The following is a 16,055-nucleotide window of genomic DNA, read 5'->3' as shown; positions in this document are numbered from 1 at the left end:
AATTTGGAACAATATATATTTAACAGATGGTGTCTCTATAGTCTACCTTAGTAAGCCTTCTAATTAGTATATCTTTTCTAAACAAAGATTTATGAAGCACCTTTTTCTGTGAGAATTCTTCTTTATATTTTTTGCTGTATTTTTTTTAATACCAAAGGATCTAAAAAGGGGTCTTTCTTCTGACAAGTTAAAATTCTTCAAATTAAATGGTGTTTTATATAAAATCTGTGGAATACACTTGGTCATTTTTTCCTGTTTTTCTGGTAAGAAGATTGGGTCCTTGAGAAGATCAAGGGCAAATAGATAATTGATGATATGGGGAACTTGCCCCGTGATATTTTGCCTCTTTATCATCATGTCAGCATGTATTTTTAATGTTCTTTACCAAATAGCCAAATTCAGCTTTGATCTTGCTGGCCATTTCATATGAATTCGAGACAGGTTTCTGCGCTCAGTATTGAAAGACATATGCTTTGACTTATTTTTCCAAAATGGATAATATTATCAGGTTATGCATATTTCCTTGGGACTTATTCCTGGCTTATCAAGAAAAGCATCATATTTGAAACTACAGCCAGGATTTCAATCAGGGTCAAAGAACTTTCTCCCCAAAGGAAGCTAAATTGACCATAGGATAATATTATTCTATAGTCTTAGCCCCATTAGCTATATGATTTCTTGAACAACTCACCAAAATAACTTAGTTGAAGCTCTGGAACATGATTCACTCAGTTATATAATGAAATGTGAGCACTTTAGGACTGTGTGTGTGTGTGAGTGTTGATCCAGATACACATAGCAGAGCCATTTCAAAAAGTAATAATGGTAAATAGAATCATAGACACAAAATTGGAAAGCACTTTAGGAATGATCAGACTCTTTGTGAATCTCTTATCACCCTTCCTTACAGGTGATGGCTCAACCTGCATACACTTTTACTAACATAATCTCATTTTCTCCAGTCCTGGAGAGGTTGCCTTGTTAGGAAGTTATTTTTTATTCTGAATAAAAACTTAACAAAGCTTTCATCTTAGCCCAAGATCCCATAAACAAAGAATTAACCAATCTCAACCAAGCAAAAAGTGAGGGTCCTGGGAGTTCCTGTTTCAATGGGTAATATTTTTGTCTACTATATTTTCTTTCTATATTCTTTGGTTCCCATCATGATTCATGCAACAAGATGGCTTAGATTGAGTGGATCCACAAACGAATACTGATCTCCCCAGCTTGGAGATGGATCTGCTGCTATCACCCAGAGGGTGCGGGAGCATGGTCTAACTTGGCATGCAGGACATAGAATCTGAACAGAATGAATTACAAACAATAAAAAGAAGTCCTGGCAGGACCTCAGAAGCAGGGATGCCCATGACGTTCTTGACATCTAAAGATGCATCTATTCAGATGAGCATCACAAATTGAAGGTAGTGATATTTATGACTACATTGGCAAAGGTCAGATCCCAACCTTTAGAAAACTCAGACTATCTTCACAAATACAGATTTGTGGGGACTGAATTTGTATTCTTTAATGATGAGTCTCAAAATTTTCCCATTAATGTGAGCCCTGTTCATTATCTATCTCTGACTTCACTTCCTCGTGGAAAGTTTCTTTCACATTCTCATAAAAATCAGACACACTGACAAACTGTGACTCAGTTGAGGGAGATTAGCTCCATTTTAATAAAAGGAGGTTCCTCATAACCCTGGTAACTAGTGTGCCCTACAAGGATCTTGTTGCTTTAAAAAGATTTTCCAATTGTTGAAAAATATTATTTTAAGCTAGAAATTCAACACAGTATCAAAGTGACTAGCACTTTGATTTGAAAAGAAAGGTTAGAATGATGAGAGGTGGGAAAGAACCAGTTGAGGAACCAGAGTTCTTGTCCTGCTTTTGTCTTTAGACCTTTGTGTCACCTTTGGTCACACAGAATATTAGAATCCATGAATACAAAGGGAACTTAAAGAGCCATCTGGTTTACCACTGTGGCTAATTTAGCTTTTTCTCAAACTATAAAGTTTCTTTAAGCCAGTACCTATAGGATCATAACATCAGCATTTTAGAAACAATATAAATAATCTTTCCCCAAGGAGCAATTATGGAGGTGATCACATCTGTGAGGAGAACAGACATTTTCTTGCCTTCACATTTTTTTTTTTTCTATTAATGATCAGGCTTTAAAAGAATGCAAACAACATTTAAGAGCAAAGTCATAGAGGTAGTACATTGCTCTGTTGTCTGTGATGATTACTAAGGTTGGGAAAGAGAAAAGGGACAGGGGCGTAGGTTGTTTACACATTTTTTGATTAATTCAGATTTTATCTTTTACAGAATCCAAAAATTACAAACAAACAAATTTTGTCTTGCTATGAGACCAAAAAATGCAGTGAAGAGAGTGGTTAGGAACAATGTGGTTTTTTGTTGGCTGCTCTCACATATCATAGAATAATGGGGTAGATACTTGGAAAAGGTGGTGGGCACAGGTGTATATGCCAAATTAGAATTCTCTAAGATTACTGGCAATTTGAAGGCACTGGAAGCTGGAAGATTGCCCTTATGCAAAGATTTACTTGGTAAATGAAATTTTATCTTACCTCAGGACTTTCAGCTAAAGGCCAAGTAATAAAAATATGGAAATTTAAAAATTTGTTTTTGTATTAGTCAGCAGTATTGGCCCCTACTATGTGCAATGGCACTGTGTTAAAACATCATTCATCTCTGGATATATACTAGAAGTTAGGAATAGAATAATTCTTAAAATGTAAAGATTCTTTTTGGTTAAGCAGTCAACACTGTCCTAGAAAACATCAACTCCACAAATGGTTTTAAGAAGAATAATTAAGATTCATAGATATTTGGGAAAATAAAATGTCAACTTTTATAACCTGAATATTTTTAACAACCTGAAATTTTTAAAGTTGGTGCTTGTAAGACTTACCTTTTAATAGGTAATGATGAAAAAAATCACCTTCTATCTTAACTTCTTTAGAACAGAATGATAGAATGAGGACATGATTGATGTGAAAGTGAAAAAGCTAAATGTTTAAATTTAATTAATTTAATAACAATCAATTGTAGGACCATAAACTATTACTTTTTTAATGTGAGTTTTTGAAGTATTAAACTGCAGATAGATTTTTTTAAAGGCGGAAGTAAAAACAGGAAATGATTGGAACTAATTAGTCCAAATCTTACCTGAAGTTGCTTTTTGTTCTCTTTTCTTCTCCACTCTCCCTGAAATGAGAAGGGGCAGGTCAGTTGCAGAGTGTGGGTCGATGAGAACAAGCTATAACTAAGAGGGAACTCCAGTTTATGGCAATTTGTAAACACAATCACTCTTTCGGCTGTGTCCAACATGTTTCTAGAATTGACTGGGCAGAGGTGAAAGGGGTGAAAAATGCTCTCAAACCAGTTTATGCAAATCAAAAATAAAAGAGGATACCTTAAGTATGCTATTAGGTTTTATAAATCTTGTTAGTAAGAGTCGTTTACCCAACAATAAACTTACAAAGTACAAATCCCCATAGAATGAACTGTGGGGATAAGTACCCAAATAAAATAAGATCAAGACCTCTTACAACCTACTGGGGAAAATAAAGGACAGACAACACACTATGAAATAGGATGTACCCCAAAGGTACAATATGTTTAAAGAATATAAGAAGATCGGGGTGTCTGGGTGGCTCAATGGGTTAAAGACTCTGCCTTTGGCTCGGGTCATGATCCCAGGGTCCTGGGATCGAGCCCCACATCAGGCTCTCTGCTCAGCAGGGAGCCTGCTTCCTCCTCTTTCTCTCTCTCTCTGTCTGCCTCTCTGCCTACTTGTGATCTCTGTCAAATAAAATAAAATCTTTAAAAAAAATGAGAAGATGAAGTGATTTTTTTAAGTAATTCAAAGGATGCCCATGAAGTTGCGAAGAAAATGGTATTTGATTTGGACCTTGAAAGATAAATGTAATCTGGGAAATTTGAAAAAGGGAAAGTATTGATTCTTGGGAAAAGAAATAGTATGGGGTATGTAGGACAAGACCTTCTGAGCAAGAGCCATGTTTAAAGCTTGCTTTGGGAACTATAGTTTTGCTCAGGAGAAGGGCTATTCCAAGAGTTTAGATAAGAGGTAATGGACAGAGTTGACGATGGGAGTAGGGAGGTAGAAAGGTGAAACTTTTAAGACCCAGGGTCTTACAAAATGTAAAGTACAAGGGAAAAGGAAAGGTCAGGAAGAAGGTTTCATGGGTGACTTTGAACATGATGATACAATCTGGGGAAATGGTAAAATGTGTTGGGGGCAGGGGGACGACAAGTTCAGTTTAAGACTTAACTGAGTTTTAAGTATTACAGTGATGTGGATCTTGGGAGAGAGATCAGAATCGAAATTACAATGTGGAGAAGCTTCATTTTGAGAAGATGGCTGGGGCTGAGGTGGGGAATGAGAACATAAAGGCAGGCAGCACAAAGGGGTGGGCTGAGAAGAGTGAACAAGAGAACAAAATGCTCCTTCTAAAATTGTGACATAGGACCATGAGAAAACAGAAGCAGCAGAGTTCCACAGAGCACAGAGTCATGTGCCACAGATAATGTGAGGAAGTAGGGTGGGCACCCACAGCTTCTGATCTGGTGGGTTCACACGGTTGTTGCTATATTGTGAGAAAGCTGGTTTAGCAGAGCAAGGGCGGGGAACACAAGAGACACTGTGTGAACCTCAAGAGTAGTGAGTGGTGAGGAAGATGGGGTTGAGGAAATGGCTTCTTGTTCAGGAAATTTGGAAGCATGCCAATGAATGAGCAACAGTCTGAGTGGGAGCAAACCCCACATTTCTGCTAGCCTATGGGCCACCTCAGCGTGGTTACAGGCTTAGATAAGAAATTCTGCACCAGGGCACAGGTATGTGGAAACACCACCGTGGAGGTGAGAGCCTTGGTTTTGTGACGGGTAAGTGTGGGTGCCCTTCTGGTCATCACATTCTTGTCAGCTTTCACCATTTCCCAGATGGAGCTAGTTACTGAGAGTTTATGCAACACATGCGAGCTGCATGTAAACTTTATTCAAGTTTCTCTACCAGCTCTTCCTGTCTTCTAAAATCTTAAAATATAGGGTGCGAAATGTACAACCTTTCCCTCATGCAGCCGCCAAATGCGTAGAATGCATTTAACTGTCATCTTGATTAAAGGCACATGCTGTTCATTTGGGTGATTTTCTTGTTTGATACGATGTTTCAATAATTTAAACAGGTAAAGGACATGAATAGTCCATTTAAAGTCTTTATTCATTACCGAGTGTCATGGGGTACCTCCTCATTTAAGTTTTTTAAATTAGGTAAGCCATTGTTTCCTATCTGATTACAAATTTTGGTATACTAGATGCCTCAAACATTTCTACAGATTTTAAGAAATGTTATTCAAGTCCTGAATTATATACAATGTTTAAAGACAAACATCTCCTTGTAATGTAAGAATGAATCGTAAGTCCTAAAAATCATAAGTCCATGAAAGTATTGGAGATTAATAATATGGTATGGTAGTGAGTCTCTAAGATGCTCCCAATGACCCCTGTCCTTCCTTCTCCTGATAACTGTGTCCTTAAGTGACCCCTCTCACAGTGATTAAGACTAAACTTTTGCAATCAATAGGATTTTGTAAAAAAGATGGAATGTGACTCCCAAGGTTGGGTCTTAAGAACCCTGGTGACTTCCATCCTGCATTCTCGGATCACTCTTTCTGAGGGAAGTCAGATAATACATTATGGGGACACTCAAGGAGCCCTATGGAGAGGCCCATCTGAAAAGGTATCCAGCTCCTGCCAACTGGCAAATCAATCAGTCTCCCTGACTTTCTCTCTATAAAGTGGGGATCAGAACCTGCTTATCTGGAGTGGGGTGGAAAATAAATAATTCCACATGCAGAACTAGTAGGAAATGGAAGAAATTCACACAAGATATTGGGGTTTGATGTTTCAGAAGGGAGGCTGGAAGACATCGCTGTAGCCTTTTCTTCACTGAGACCTTAAACAGTCCTCTGCCCCCATGTTACATGCATTGGCTCTGTAAACTGTAGAGTGCAATATAAATGTTATTGATTAGTTTTATTATGCTGTTAGTTGTGTTATAGGAATCAATTTAGATTTCTATTCCTAGTTACATATACATTAGACTGCAAATTAGAAAAATGAAAACTAGATAAATAAGACAATATGGTATTGATTAGGGGACACAGAGAGTACACTGCTTAACTGGAGAAGACCCTCTACGCTTCTCACTGCGTCCCGTCATCCTGCTCTGAACGAGGGGGATCCTGTCCCTCATTCTCACGGTGTCCACCCTCATAGAAAGAGATAGTTAGGAGACCCATATTTCTAGCTCCAACCTCTACCAAGCTTTTAGGCCTGCTGGAAATCTCTATGTGTATTTTCTACTGCACTACAACACACACCCTTAACTTAAATCATTGTATTTCCCTGCAAAACTGCTCATCTTCGGAGTTGTCCTTCAGTCGCTCAGGCCCCCAAACACAAAGCCTCAGAGTCACTGGCTTCTCCCCTTCACTCAATGTCCATGCCTAATGCAACCCTCAGACCACTCCATTCTCTTTCCACAGGGCCTTTGGAGCTACACTTTCCTTTTCTCACTGTCCCCGCCCTAGTTCACAAACGTGATATGAACTTTCTTCCTGGGGTTATTTCCTACGCGGTCCTAACTGACTTCGTTGATTTTAGAGATGACTTTTCTGTCCTTGAGTCGGATCACTACTAGAGATTTAAATCCACCTGCCCGAATGGGAAAATGAGGACCCTGGATGATTTGGCCACAACCTACCTTCTCTACCCTCCCTCAATGAGCCCCATACACAACACTGACCAGTTATGCCAAAAATCCCACCTTCCATCCCAACTCCCTGTGCAAGCTGTTCCTGCTTCCTGGAATGTCCTGACATGTCAGTCCTGTCTTGTTCATCCTTCAGTGCTGAGTCAGATGCCAGCTCCTCTGGGAAGCTTTCTGCTTTGTGCCGCCCCCAACTCTCCATTCCCTGCAGAACCACCCTTCTGTTATGCTCCTTTACCCCTTTATTTGAATCTCTGTCACAGTAGTGACCCCAGTGTTTGGCTCATAATTAATTGCAAGTTTGTTTCCCCAACTGGACTGTGGCCTCCTTTAGGGCGAGAGATATGTGTACCCTATGTCTCTCCCTCTCTACATGCCTACAGAGCCTTGAATGCAAATGCTTGGGACTCAGTCAACATACCCAGAGAGTTAAGAAATGCTCCAGCCCTCCTTAAAATGCTAGGGAACAGGAAGTAAATTTCAGTGCTGTTAACACTGAGTGCAAGTACAACCAAGACCAGAGCTTTTACCAGGTATTTACATTACAAGGGACACCCTGGAAAACTATTCTATTAGAAAAGTGGGCGATAAAATAACAGAGAGGCTTTCAGAATAATGAACATGCATTTTTCCCTCATCGTGCTTTAATGCTTAAAGATTCTAGTTTAAAAACAAAACACTAACGTATGGTTTGCACCTTACTTCTCTTTAAAGCTGGATGCACATTCCTCCCGTGAGAATAAAAATGGATGGTACTCTCATAAAAATGGAATTTGAAGGGTGAAACTTTTCTCCTGAGAAAATGTATTTAACTCAACATTAACAGTCCACCTGTCATGACCACTTATTTATATAAATCGAGCACTGATATTTTTAAAAGCTATTTTAGACTTGAGGTTGTTGATATTTTTCCATGGAGGAACATTAAATATATATCAATTTATAGCACATTTCTCTACCTCAGTATGGAAGCAGTATCCTAATGGCAATTATTGCTCCTGATCTTTTAAAACCATAGGCACATAAATGGCAATCCAGTGATGTCTTGGCAATAATCAGGAGGGGTGTTGGCAACTCAGTATTTTATGTCACTGCTAATGGAAAGGAAATTTTTTACATATTTGCATAAATATATACTTACGTCTAGTTTGTATGTGCACATGTGTATGTGCATGTATGTGCATATATTTACACGTACACATATGTGCATTACATTCGTGTATATGCGTACTGTATTTTTACACTCAGATATAGTCTTGTCTCTGAAATACACTCTTTCTTCTACTTGCTTCCGTCTTTGTATAATAAAGTCTGTCATGGAATCTTATCAAGCTTCCCTCACTGCACTACCAATTTCTCAGTAGCCAATTCTGAGTTTGCGTTCCCTTGCAGGCATTTTATCTGCCCTGCGCTGAGAGGTATGATTAATCACATCCCGTTGCTAGGATACCTGAGAATGTTCATTTATGTCCGATGTTGCTTTGGCAAAATGCACTATGAAGAAGGCATAGAATCATGACAAGGAAAATTACTGTGCACATGCCACTTACTTAAAAAAAGGTGGCAGGGTGGGGGGTGAAGGAGAGAAATGTAGCCACCAGATAATATAATGTTAACTCCCATGAATTTTTTCATATCATTTTTGTTTCACCTGGATTTAATGGAAAACAATGGCAATACTTCTGGATAATGAGAATCTGTAGCACTCCTATACTTTCGAGTTAATGGGAAAGTAGAAGGCGGTACGGTTTTAATTCTGTTTACCTTATAGGGTCGTAGAGAGGAAGGGGTTTTAAGGTTTACTGGCTTCAGATGCCTTAATTACAAACAAGGTTAACGAGGTTACAGTGCTGGTTGATTTGCAGAGCCCATCTAAAACCCAGGCCACCACTGCCATGTTTAGCTATTTTAATGTGAGACTGAAAAACAAAGTAGTCCTCAGAATGAAGAAATGCTTTTATCAGTATCTTAAGAATTTATTGCTGATTTGGGTATGTATATACCAAAGATTCCTGCTTACTGATTGTAATGAGAGAGAATATGAATATATAAAGTCCATTTAAATGCAGTTTTCTTAATCAACCTCTTTCCATGGAAAAACAGCATGGTCTAGGAACAGGAACAGGGACTTTGGAATTAGATGAACTGACTTCCCATCTTAGCCAAGGGGAGCCTGTGAGCTACAAGACTCTGGGATGAAGCATAGAGATCTCATTACACACTTTTATTCTTCTACTTCCCCACCCCCACCATCTGGCCCACCCTCTTCTCCTTCCCTTCCTTCTCTCTCTCTCTTTCTCTCGTGTGTGTGTGTGTGTGTGTGTGTGTGTGTGTGTACACAAGACATAGACATATGCAAGATGTCTTTCTCTTTGCCTCTCTTTGATATTCCAACTGAAAACAGAAACAATTGGAGTTTTACTTTATCCTTTCGAATTGATACTGCCAGAGTACTCTTATTATAATCACACTCATAATAGTAGCTAATGTTCAGTAAGCAATGTTTGTGTGCTTGTCATTGTTATATAGGGATTAGCTCATTTCATTCTCACAGTTTGATGAAGCTTTCCAAATATGCCCATTTTTGGGTAAGGAAAGAGTGAAAATTGGCTAAGCAACTTTGCCAAATCATTTAGTAAGTAACAACAAACGAGAGGACAATATGGAGGAGTAAAAATTGGGATGTCTGCAAGTTACATATAACCCTAGGTTTTGAGGGTTGCCTGAATAAATTATTTTGTTAAAAACAATTCAGCAGTTTTTATTCACTGTTTATTTTTTACCATTGGATTTGTTAGAAGGACTCAATGGCTTATTCCAACTGCTAAGTATCCAATCACAATGTTTCAGGAGTAGAATGTCAAAAGACCTTCACACTTTGAATTTCTTTTTAGTAGTTTAGCGCTTATTTAGTAACTTAACAATGAGTTGGGTACTCTAATGTCACCTAAATATTATTTAATTAAAATCTTTGCAATAATTCCATGAAATAGATGGTAATTACTTCCATTTGCCAGCAGAGAAAGGAGGCTTGGAAATCTTTTTTTGTAATGGTCACAAGATTCTGATGAGTGAATGGCAGGGTTGGAATATGAGCAGGGAGATTTTTACCTTTTCCGAGCTCCTTGGCTATGGTGATGAGGGCAGTTCCGTGGAGTGGTGAAGAGCTCAGGTCTTGCCATTTAAATCAGTGTGGGATATTGGGCACATCATTTAACCTCTCTAAATCACACTGTATTTATCAGGAAACGAGGGTAAGAATAGTTCCCACTTGACAGGGTCATTGTGAGGGTTACATAAAATGATGTGTTTAATAATAATCCTAAATATTTGGAGTATATGGTGCAGTCACATTTCACATCTCAATGCTTAGGACAAAGCGACACAGAGTACTTCTAGGTACTTCTCTTTCTAAACATACCATGTCAGGTGGTTCCTAGTAACATATGATAATACTTCATATGCTCAAGGTCAATGGCTACATTTATACAAATATTATAAAGTTCAGGCTCTGAGAGTTTCTTGACAGGTTTACCATAACATCTCTCTCTTGCCTTCGCTTAGAATTTTTAAGAAGGAAGTGGCTTTGCTTTTAGAAAATGCCTTTCTTTTCTCTTCCATTTCCTCTTTTCAAATACAACTTGGTTTGATGAAACACAATTTACACTGCAAACCTCTCTCTGATTATGAGTGAAGCTGATATGATCTTAGAATCCAGGGTTTGTGGTTTGAATTCTCGTCTGTACTTTGTAGGGAGCAGCAGCTATGGAATTGTTCACAGCTGATATATTCGAAATAGAAAGGGAGAGCTTTTCTAGAAATCATGAGATCTCATTGCCAGTACTTATTCCTTGCAACAAATGGAAGGACCCTGAATAAGTAACTCAACTCTTCCAAGATCCAACGGTCCTTTGAGTTACACAGCACAGCAGACACTAGGCTCGTAAAGAAATTATATAAACAGGGCTGTGAGGGGACTGTAAGTCCTGCAGAGCAGGAACAGAGGAGCAGAACAGGGCCAATTTAAAGACCAGTTGGTCTAAAGTGGTCGACAGAAGACTGTAGAAGTTGCATAGTTTCTGTTTGGTCAACAGTACGAAAAGGCTGTGACGTTTATTTAATCACTCATGCCTGGATTTATGCTGTTGTTGAAATGGACCTGGCCTCAGCAGACCACAGGGACGAGCTTCTGTATGGTTGTGGATCCTAACCCCCTCCTGCAGGTTTAGTAAACTCCATTTGCTCTCCTGTCTGCTTCTATTTGGTCAGCTGATACGCTGTGAGGATGCTTCTGCAGAGACCCATTATTAGCACAGTGCACGCTGTGAGCTCCAGACCGTGTGTACTGAGCTACGGAGACTGGCCCTTCAGAAACATAGCACTACAGCTACAGTTAGGCCTCCAAGGTTGACCATCTGCCTTGGCAGAGCTGACACTCCATCTGCACTCCCCAGCCTTGGGGTCTGCCATCCGTCCTCGCAAGGAGAAAGCCTACGAGGAACCGAACGCTCAAAGGTTTTTCCTGGGCTGACCCCTCTGCAAAGACATGGTAAAACCAGTATGAGAAACAGCAGTTTTACATTGTCTTGGAAAGTCTCAAGCACAGAATTTCTTCCCACTTAGATCCACCTGACAAGCACATAATTAATGTGACAAGCAAATGCTACTTTCAGATTCCCCGCATTGGCCTGGGTGAATTAAATCTTAGAGCAAACCTTTTGATATTCAGGACCTCATTCTGGGGGAGTCATTTTTGGCAGAGAAGTTTTTTGGAAGACCTTTAGATGTTGAAGTCAGATTAGGGAAAAAAAAATGTGCAGTGACTGCCAGGCCTTAAATCTCTCTGCAAAATGGGAATGCTAGTTTTACTAATGTACGCTTTACCTGCCGGCAAAAGCGGGGATGTCAATGTTTATATTTCCCATTGTGCAAGAGCATGTTTCTAGTAAGTTCGGTGTGAATAATTATTTTCAAATGACATAATATCCTAGATGTCCCTTGAATGTTCATTATGCAAAAGAGATAGGAATGAATTATTTTGTAAAATAAAGAGTCTTTTCATAATGTTTATTCAATCCTGTGTTAGAAAAAAAAAATGACCATATGTTAAGAGGTGGGGTTGAATTCCCCTCCTGCTAAATCTGCCCAGGCCTTAGTAACTTGCATAGCAAATTGAATATGCTAGAAATGCCATGTTTTATGCATTGAGACCATGTGGGCCTTGAGAATCAGGAAGCTTCTGTTCCCTGGGTCTTTGACTACTTGCTCTGGGAGAGGCTGGTCACAATGTTAGAAGCCAGACCATCCTGAGACCACCATGCTGTGAGGAAGCTCAAGCTAGCCACACACGGAGGCCACATGGGAAGAGCTTCCTGAACCACACAAGGCCAGCAACTAGCTGTTCTTGCCACCCCAACCTGGCTGCCAGATGTGTGGGAATGAAGAAACATCTGGAAGTGGATCCTTTAGCTCCAGCCACCTCAGCAGATGCCATGTGGATTAGGGACCAACTGCTTGGCTGAACCCCTTCCAAATTCCTAACCCATAAAACCACAAGCAAAATAAATGTCTGTTTTATATCATTAAGTTTTGGCGAACATCCACATGCAGCAATAGAGAGTAAAAACAACTTCTCTTTCTGTTTTCATTATGAGGATATTTACTGATATATCTATCAATATATACCAATGCTTATTACTATTCCTGCCCCCTCCCCCAGGAATGCACAGCTCTCCTCCATTCTTTCTTTTCTGAGATGCCTTGATCAACTATACCTATAAATATGTTCTCTCACCCAACATTTTAGTATGTACACGTATTCCATTGCATGAAAAAAATAATAAAATCTGTTATTATCAGGAATGTGGTTTAAGCACAATCTATGCAGATTAATACATATTTTGAATTTCTAAGAGTGTTACGCTATCAACCTATTTCCAGGTAACCAGTCAAAAGGAAAAGAAGCAGAATCTCACCATTGAACAAGCATCTTAAGACTTGTAAAGCATCCAGGGGGCACCCATTGGAAACAATAACATGTAAATCTTCACCCAGGCTTCAAAAAAGCTCATGGCTTATGGTTAGGATGACAGAGAAGCCCTCTGAACTGAAACATGGAGAAGATTCAATAGCAATTTCTGCCGAATAATTAAAAATTACTTTATTTTCCCTAGGTAGATTTACTTTTAAAAGATAAATTAGCAGAATCTACATTGAATGAAGAGCATTCATATTATTTAGGGTTAATTTTCTGTAGGAAAGCAACAAGGGGAAACATTTCATTATAGAAGGTAATGATATGAGTCCAATCAGAATCTGTGCTTGTGAAGTCAGAGTTTGTTCACTTTAAATGGCAATCTATTTGGCTAACAGACACACAGTCCTGCCCGGATTTTCATCTGGAGGAAATAACCACATTTCATTGCTCTCTCTCTCATGCTCTTAATCATCGCCTCATTAGCTCATGGAGAAAGCTTATGGAGGCCAGAGGTGAGCTGGATTTTATTCTTTGAGATGTCAGCATGGTTTTCATTTCCACCAGCCCTAAGTTTTTCTTTTCTTTTCTTTTAACCTTTGAAAAATCCTCATCGTACACATTTTTTCCTTCATATTGACCAGCATCAAAGGCTTGGGCCTTAGACATACGGGGAAGCTCGTATTTCACGGGCTGAAGGAAGAAAATAAGGAAAGTGTGCTTAGATCAGTGGATATTGATTGACTGCTTCTAGGCATTGCCATGTTCTTTGTAACCTTGTAAAACTATCCTCCGAAAATCTGGTTGACTCCCTGAGTTTCCTAGAAAAGTTGTTAATTATCTAATACATTTTATGTGTAGAAGAGATTCAGTGACATTCATTTGGATACTTAGGAGAAAGCAAAAAGCAAATGTTGCTGAGGGCCTGTTACTGGGCAGGTGGACAAGGAGGCTTGCAAAGAGTCCATGAGAAATTCACAGTCAAGGGCAGGGCTGTAGAGGAGTCCGCAGATTGGTTCAACGGATGAGGCCCCCAGTGGCAGCTAGAAGGGGGTCTTCACTTCAAAACAGAGATAGAGTGGGAGATACTCAGAAAAGAAGAGAAATAAAGATCTGAACACCTAAGGCAATACACAGTTTTCTGGCCAAACCTTTTACTGGTGATCAGCGTGAGATGCTGATTTCAGAAAAAGCAAAGCAGGGAGAAGCTCCTTGGGATACAACCCTCCCAAAAGATGGGAAGCGGAGCACTGCCACGGGGGTAGGGGTGTGGGGGTGGGGGGAGCACCGTGGTCAGCCACTGGACACTTACTTAGATGCTGAGATTTGCACCAGCCTGAGTCTGGCATTCCACAGGAGAAGGAGCAACTTCCTAGCTTTATTGGCCGTGGCAGACATAACTGAATGCCTACCCTGTGGTCATTTCTCCTCTCATTCCATGCTGGTACCCGACGCTCCTCTCACAAGACACCAATGAAATATGACTGATGCAAGCCAGTCACTGTGGTCCCATTCCTTTGCTTGAGGTGGTTGTTTGACATTTCTGGCTAATGACATGAATTCTGTGGGAGAATTTCATCAGAACGTTTTCCTTGCCAATCAAAAGAGACAGATGGGAAAAAAAAAATCTCCTTTTTCTTTCAGTGGATGTAGTCACATCTGGGAATGATGCCTGGAAAGTGAGCACGTAGCCAAGATACTGCAAGGGTGACGAAGGGCACATACCTCAGGAGAATGTCACTGAGGCTCCAAGCTCCCACGGACCCACCCCACCTCAGAGTTCCTTGTTACGGGTTGTTTATCCCTCCCCCTCCAACTCTTTTTAAAAGCCAGACCTTTTAGTCACTTGTAGCTGAAAGCATCCGATATTCCACACAGTCTAACTGCAAAATAAATATTATGCCAAATAAATAAATACTATGTCAAATAAACTGAGAATGTTAAATAATTATTTAGCTCAATGTGCTATGCTAAATAAACGAAAAATTAAGCCTGAAGGAAAGAGCATTACCTTTAAGATGGTCCCAGGCACTAAGCGGTCTAGAGTATTCGCCAGCCAGGGGCTGCATTGAGAAGGTCCACTCTTCCAATCTTCCAGACACATCCCCTCCACCTAGAGGGAGGAGGGCCATGGTGCTTGCCCTTTCTTACCTAGACCATGCACTGAGTACCTGGGATACCAGAATTCCCTGGCCAATCAGCCCCAAGGCAGGGCAGGGTCTACATGGGCCTTCTTCCCAGATCAGATCTCAAGATGTGGGTACACCGGAACAGCCTGAATCATCGGTGGGGGGCATTACAGGGTGTGCAAAGGATGCCTGGGGCTTGGATGTGTGTGCAGATGGGTTCCAGTGCGTGTACATGAAGCTCCTCACAGTGCAGGAGGGGACATGATGGAGGTAGAAAGGAAAGGTGGCCTCTACTGGTTCTCTTGCCCCAAGCCCAGCAACTATAGGGTAGGTCCGTCATGACACAGACAACAAAGGCTGTTACTCTAAGGATGCCAGAAACGACGGTCATGCATATATTGCCTCACAGGATTCTCAAGCTAGTCAAAGGAAAGGAAGGGGAAGGTATTTTACCCACAGTTTATAAATGAGAAAACAACAGAAGCTCAGAAAGGTGACCTCGCCCAAGATAACCCAGGAAGTGTTAGATCCTGGAATTGAACCCAGAACTTTCAAATATCTCATTGTTTACCACATATATTTCCTAGATTTTCTGTGATGGCGGCTTATTTTCTGTATGAAATTGAGAGACAGAGATTGACTTAAGTTCTCCTTTTTCTTTGTGCCATCTCCAGTTTCCTACCTCAAAAACATTTAGCAATGCTTACTCTAAAGAGGCGAAATATAAATAAAATTCAATCAAATTTCATTATAAGTGGATCATTGTTAAACTTATTTATGGAGTAAAAAATTGAAAAACTCTAAATAAAATACTGTACTGTCATAAAGTAAATAAAGTAAATGGGTCAGGGTTAGCCTTTCTTCGTCTTACGGTATTATAGGATAGAGATGATCCACTGTCATTTGTAAAAAATGTACTCTGAAGTCTTTCAGAAATGGGTCAATTCTATTCTTTTTCCTTTGTTGTGCAAAATACAAGGGTTTTTTTTTTACATAAAATTATCTGAACTGGCTGTGTAGATAGCCCAAATCTGTCACTTTGATTTTAAATTCCCCAATTCACTATTTGCTACAGATTAAAAAAAATTATGAGGTTATTTGCATACATATATATGTATATATATATTTTTTTTTAATT

General features: G+C 39.7%; 1 protein-coding gene across 1 annotated transcript in view; it reads right to left on the bottom strand.

Moving 5' to 3' along the window:
- Positions 1 to 16,055, bottom strand: part of CHST9 (carbohydrate sulfotransferase 9) — a 228,629-nt gene that overhangs the window by 123,248 nt on the left and 89,326 nt on the right. The window contains exon 3 of the mRNA XM_082698877.1: positions 3,193 to 3,231. Coding sequence (XP_082555003.1) covers positions 3,193 to 3,231 — 39 coding nt within the window. The remainder of the gene's footprint in view (positions 1 to 3,192; positions 3,232 to 16,055) is intronic.

The sequence above is a fragment of the Mustela nivalis genome (assembly GCF_964662115.1).
Source record: "Mustela nivalis genome assembly, chromosome: 14".
Classification (NCBI taxonomy): Eukaryota; Metazoa; Chordata; class Mammalia; order Carnivora; family Mustelidae; genus Mustela; species Mustela nivalis.
The sequence above is the reverse complement of the archived record's forward strand: the minus strand, read 5'-3'. Positions and strand labels throughout refer to the sequence as shown.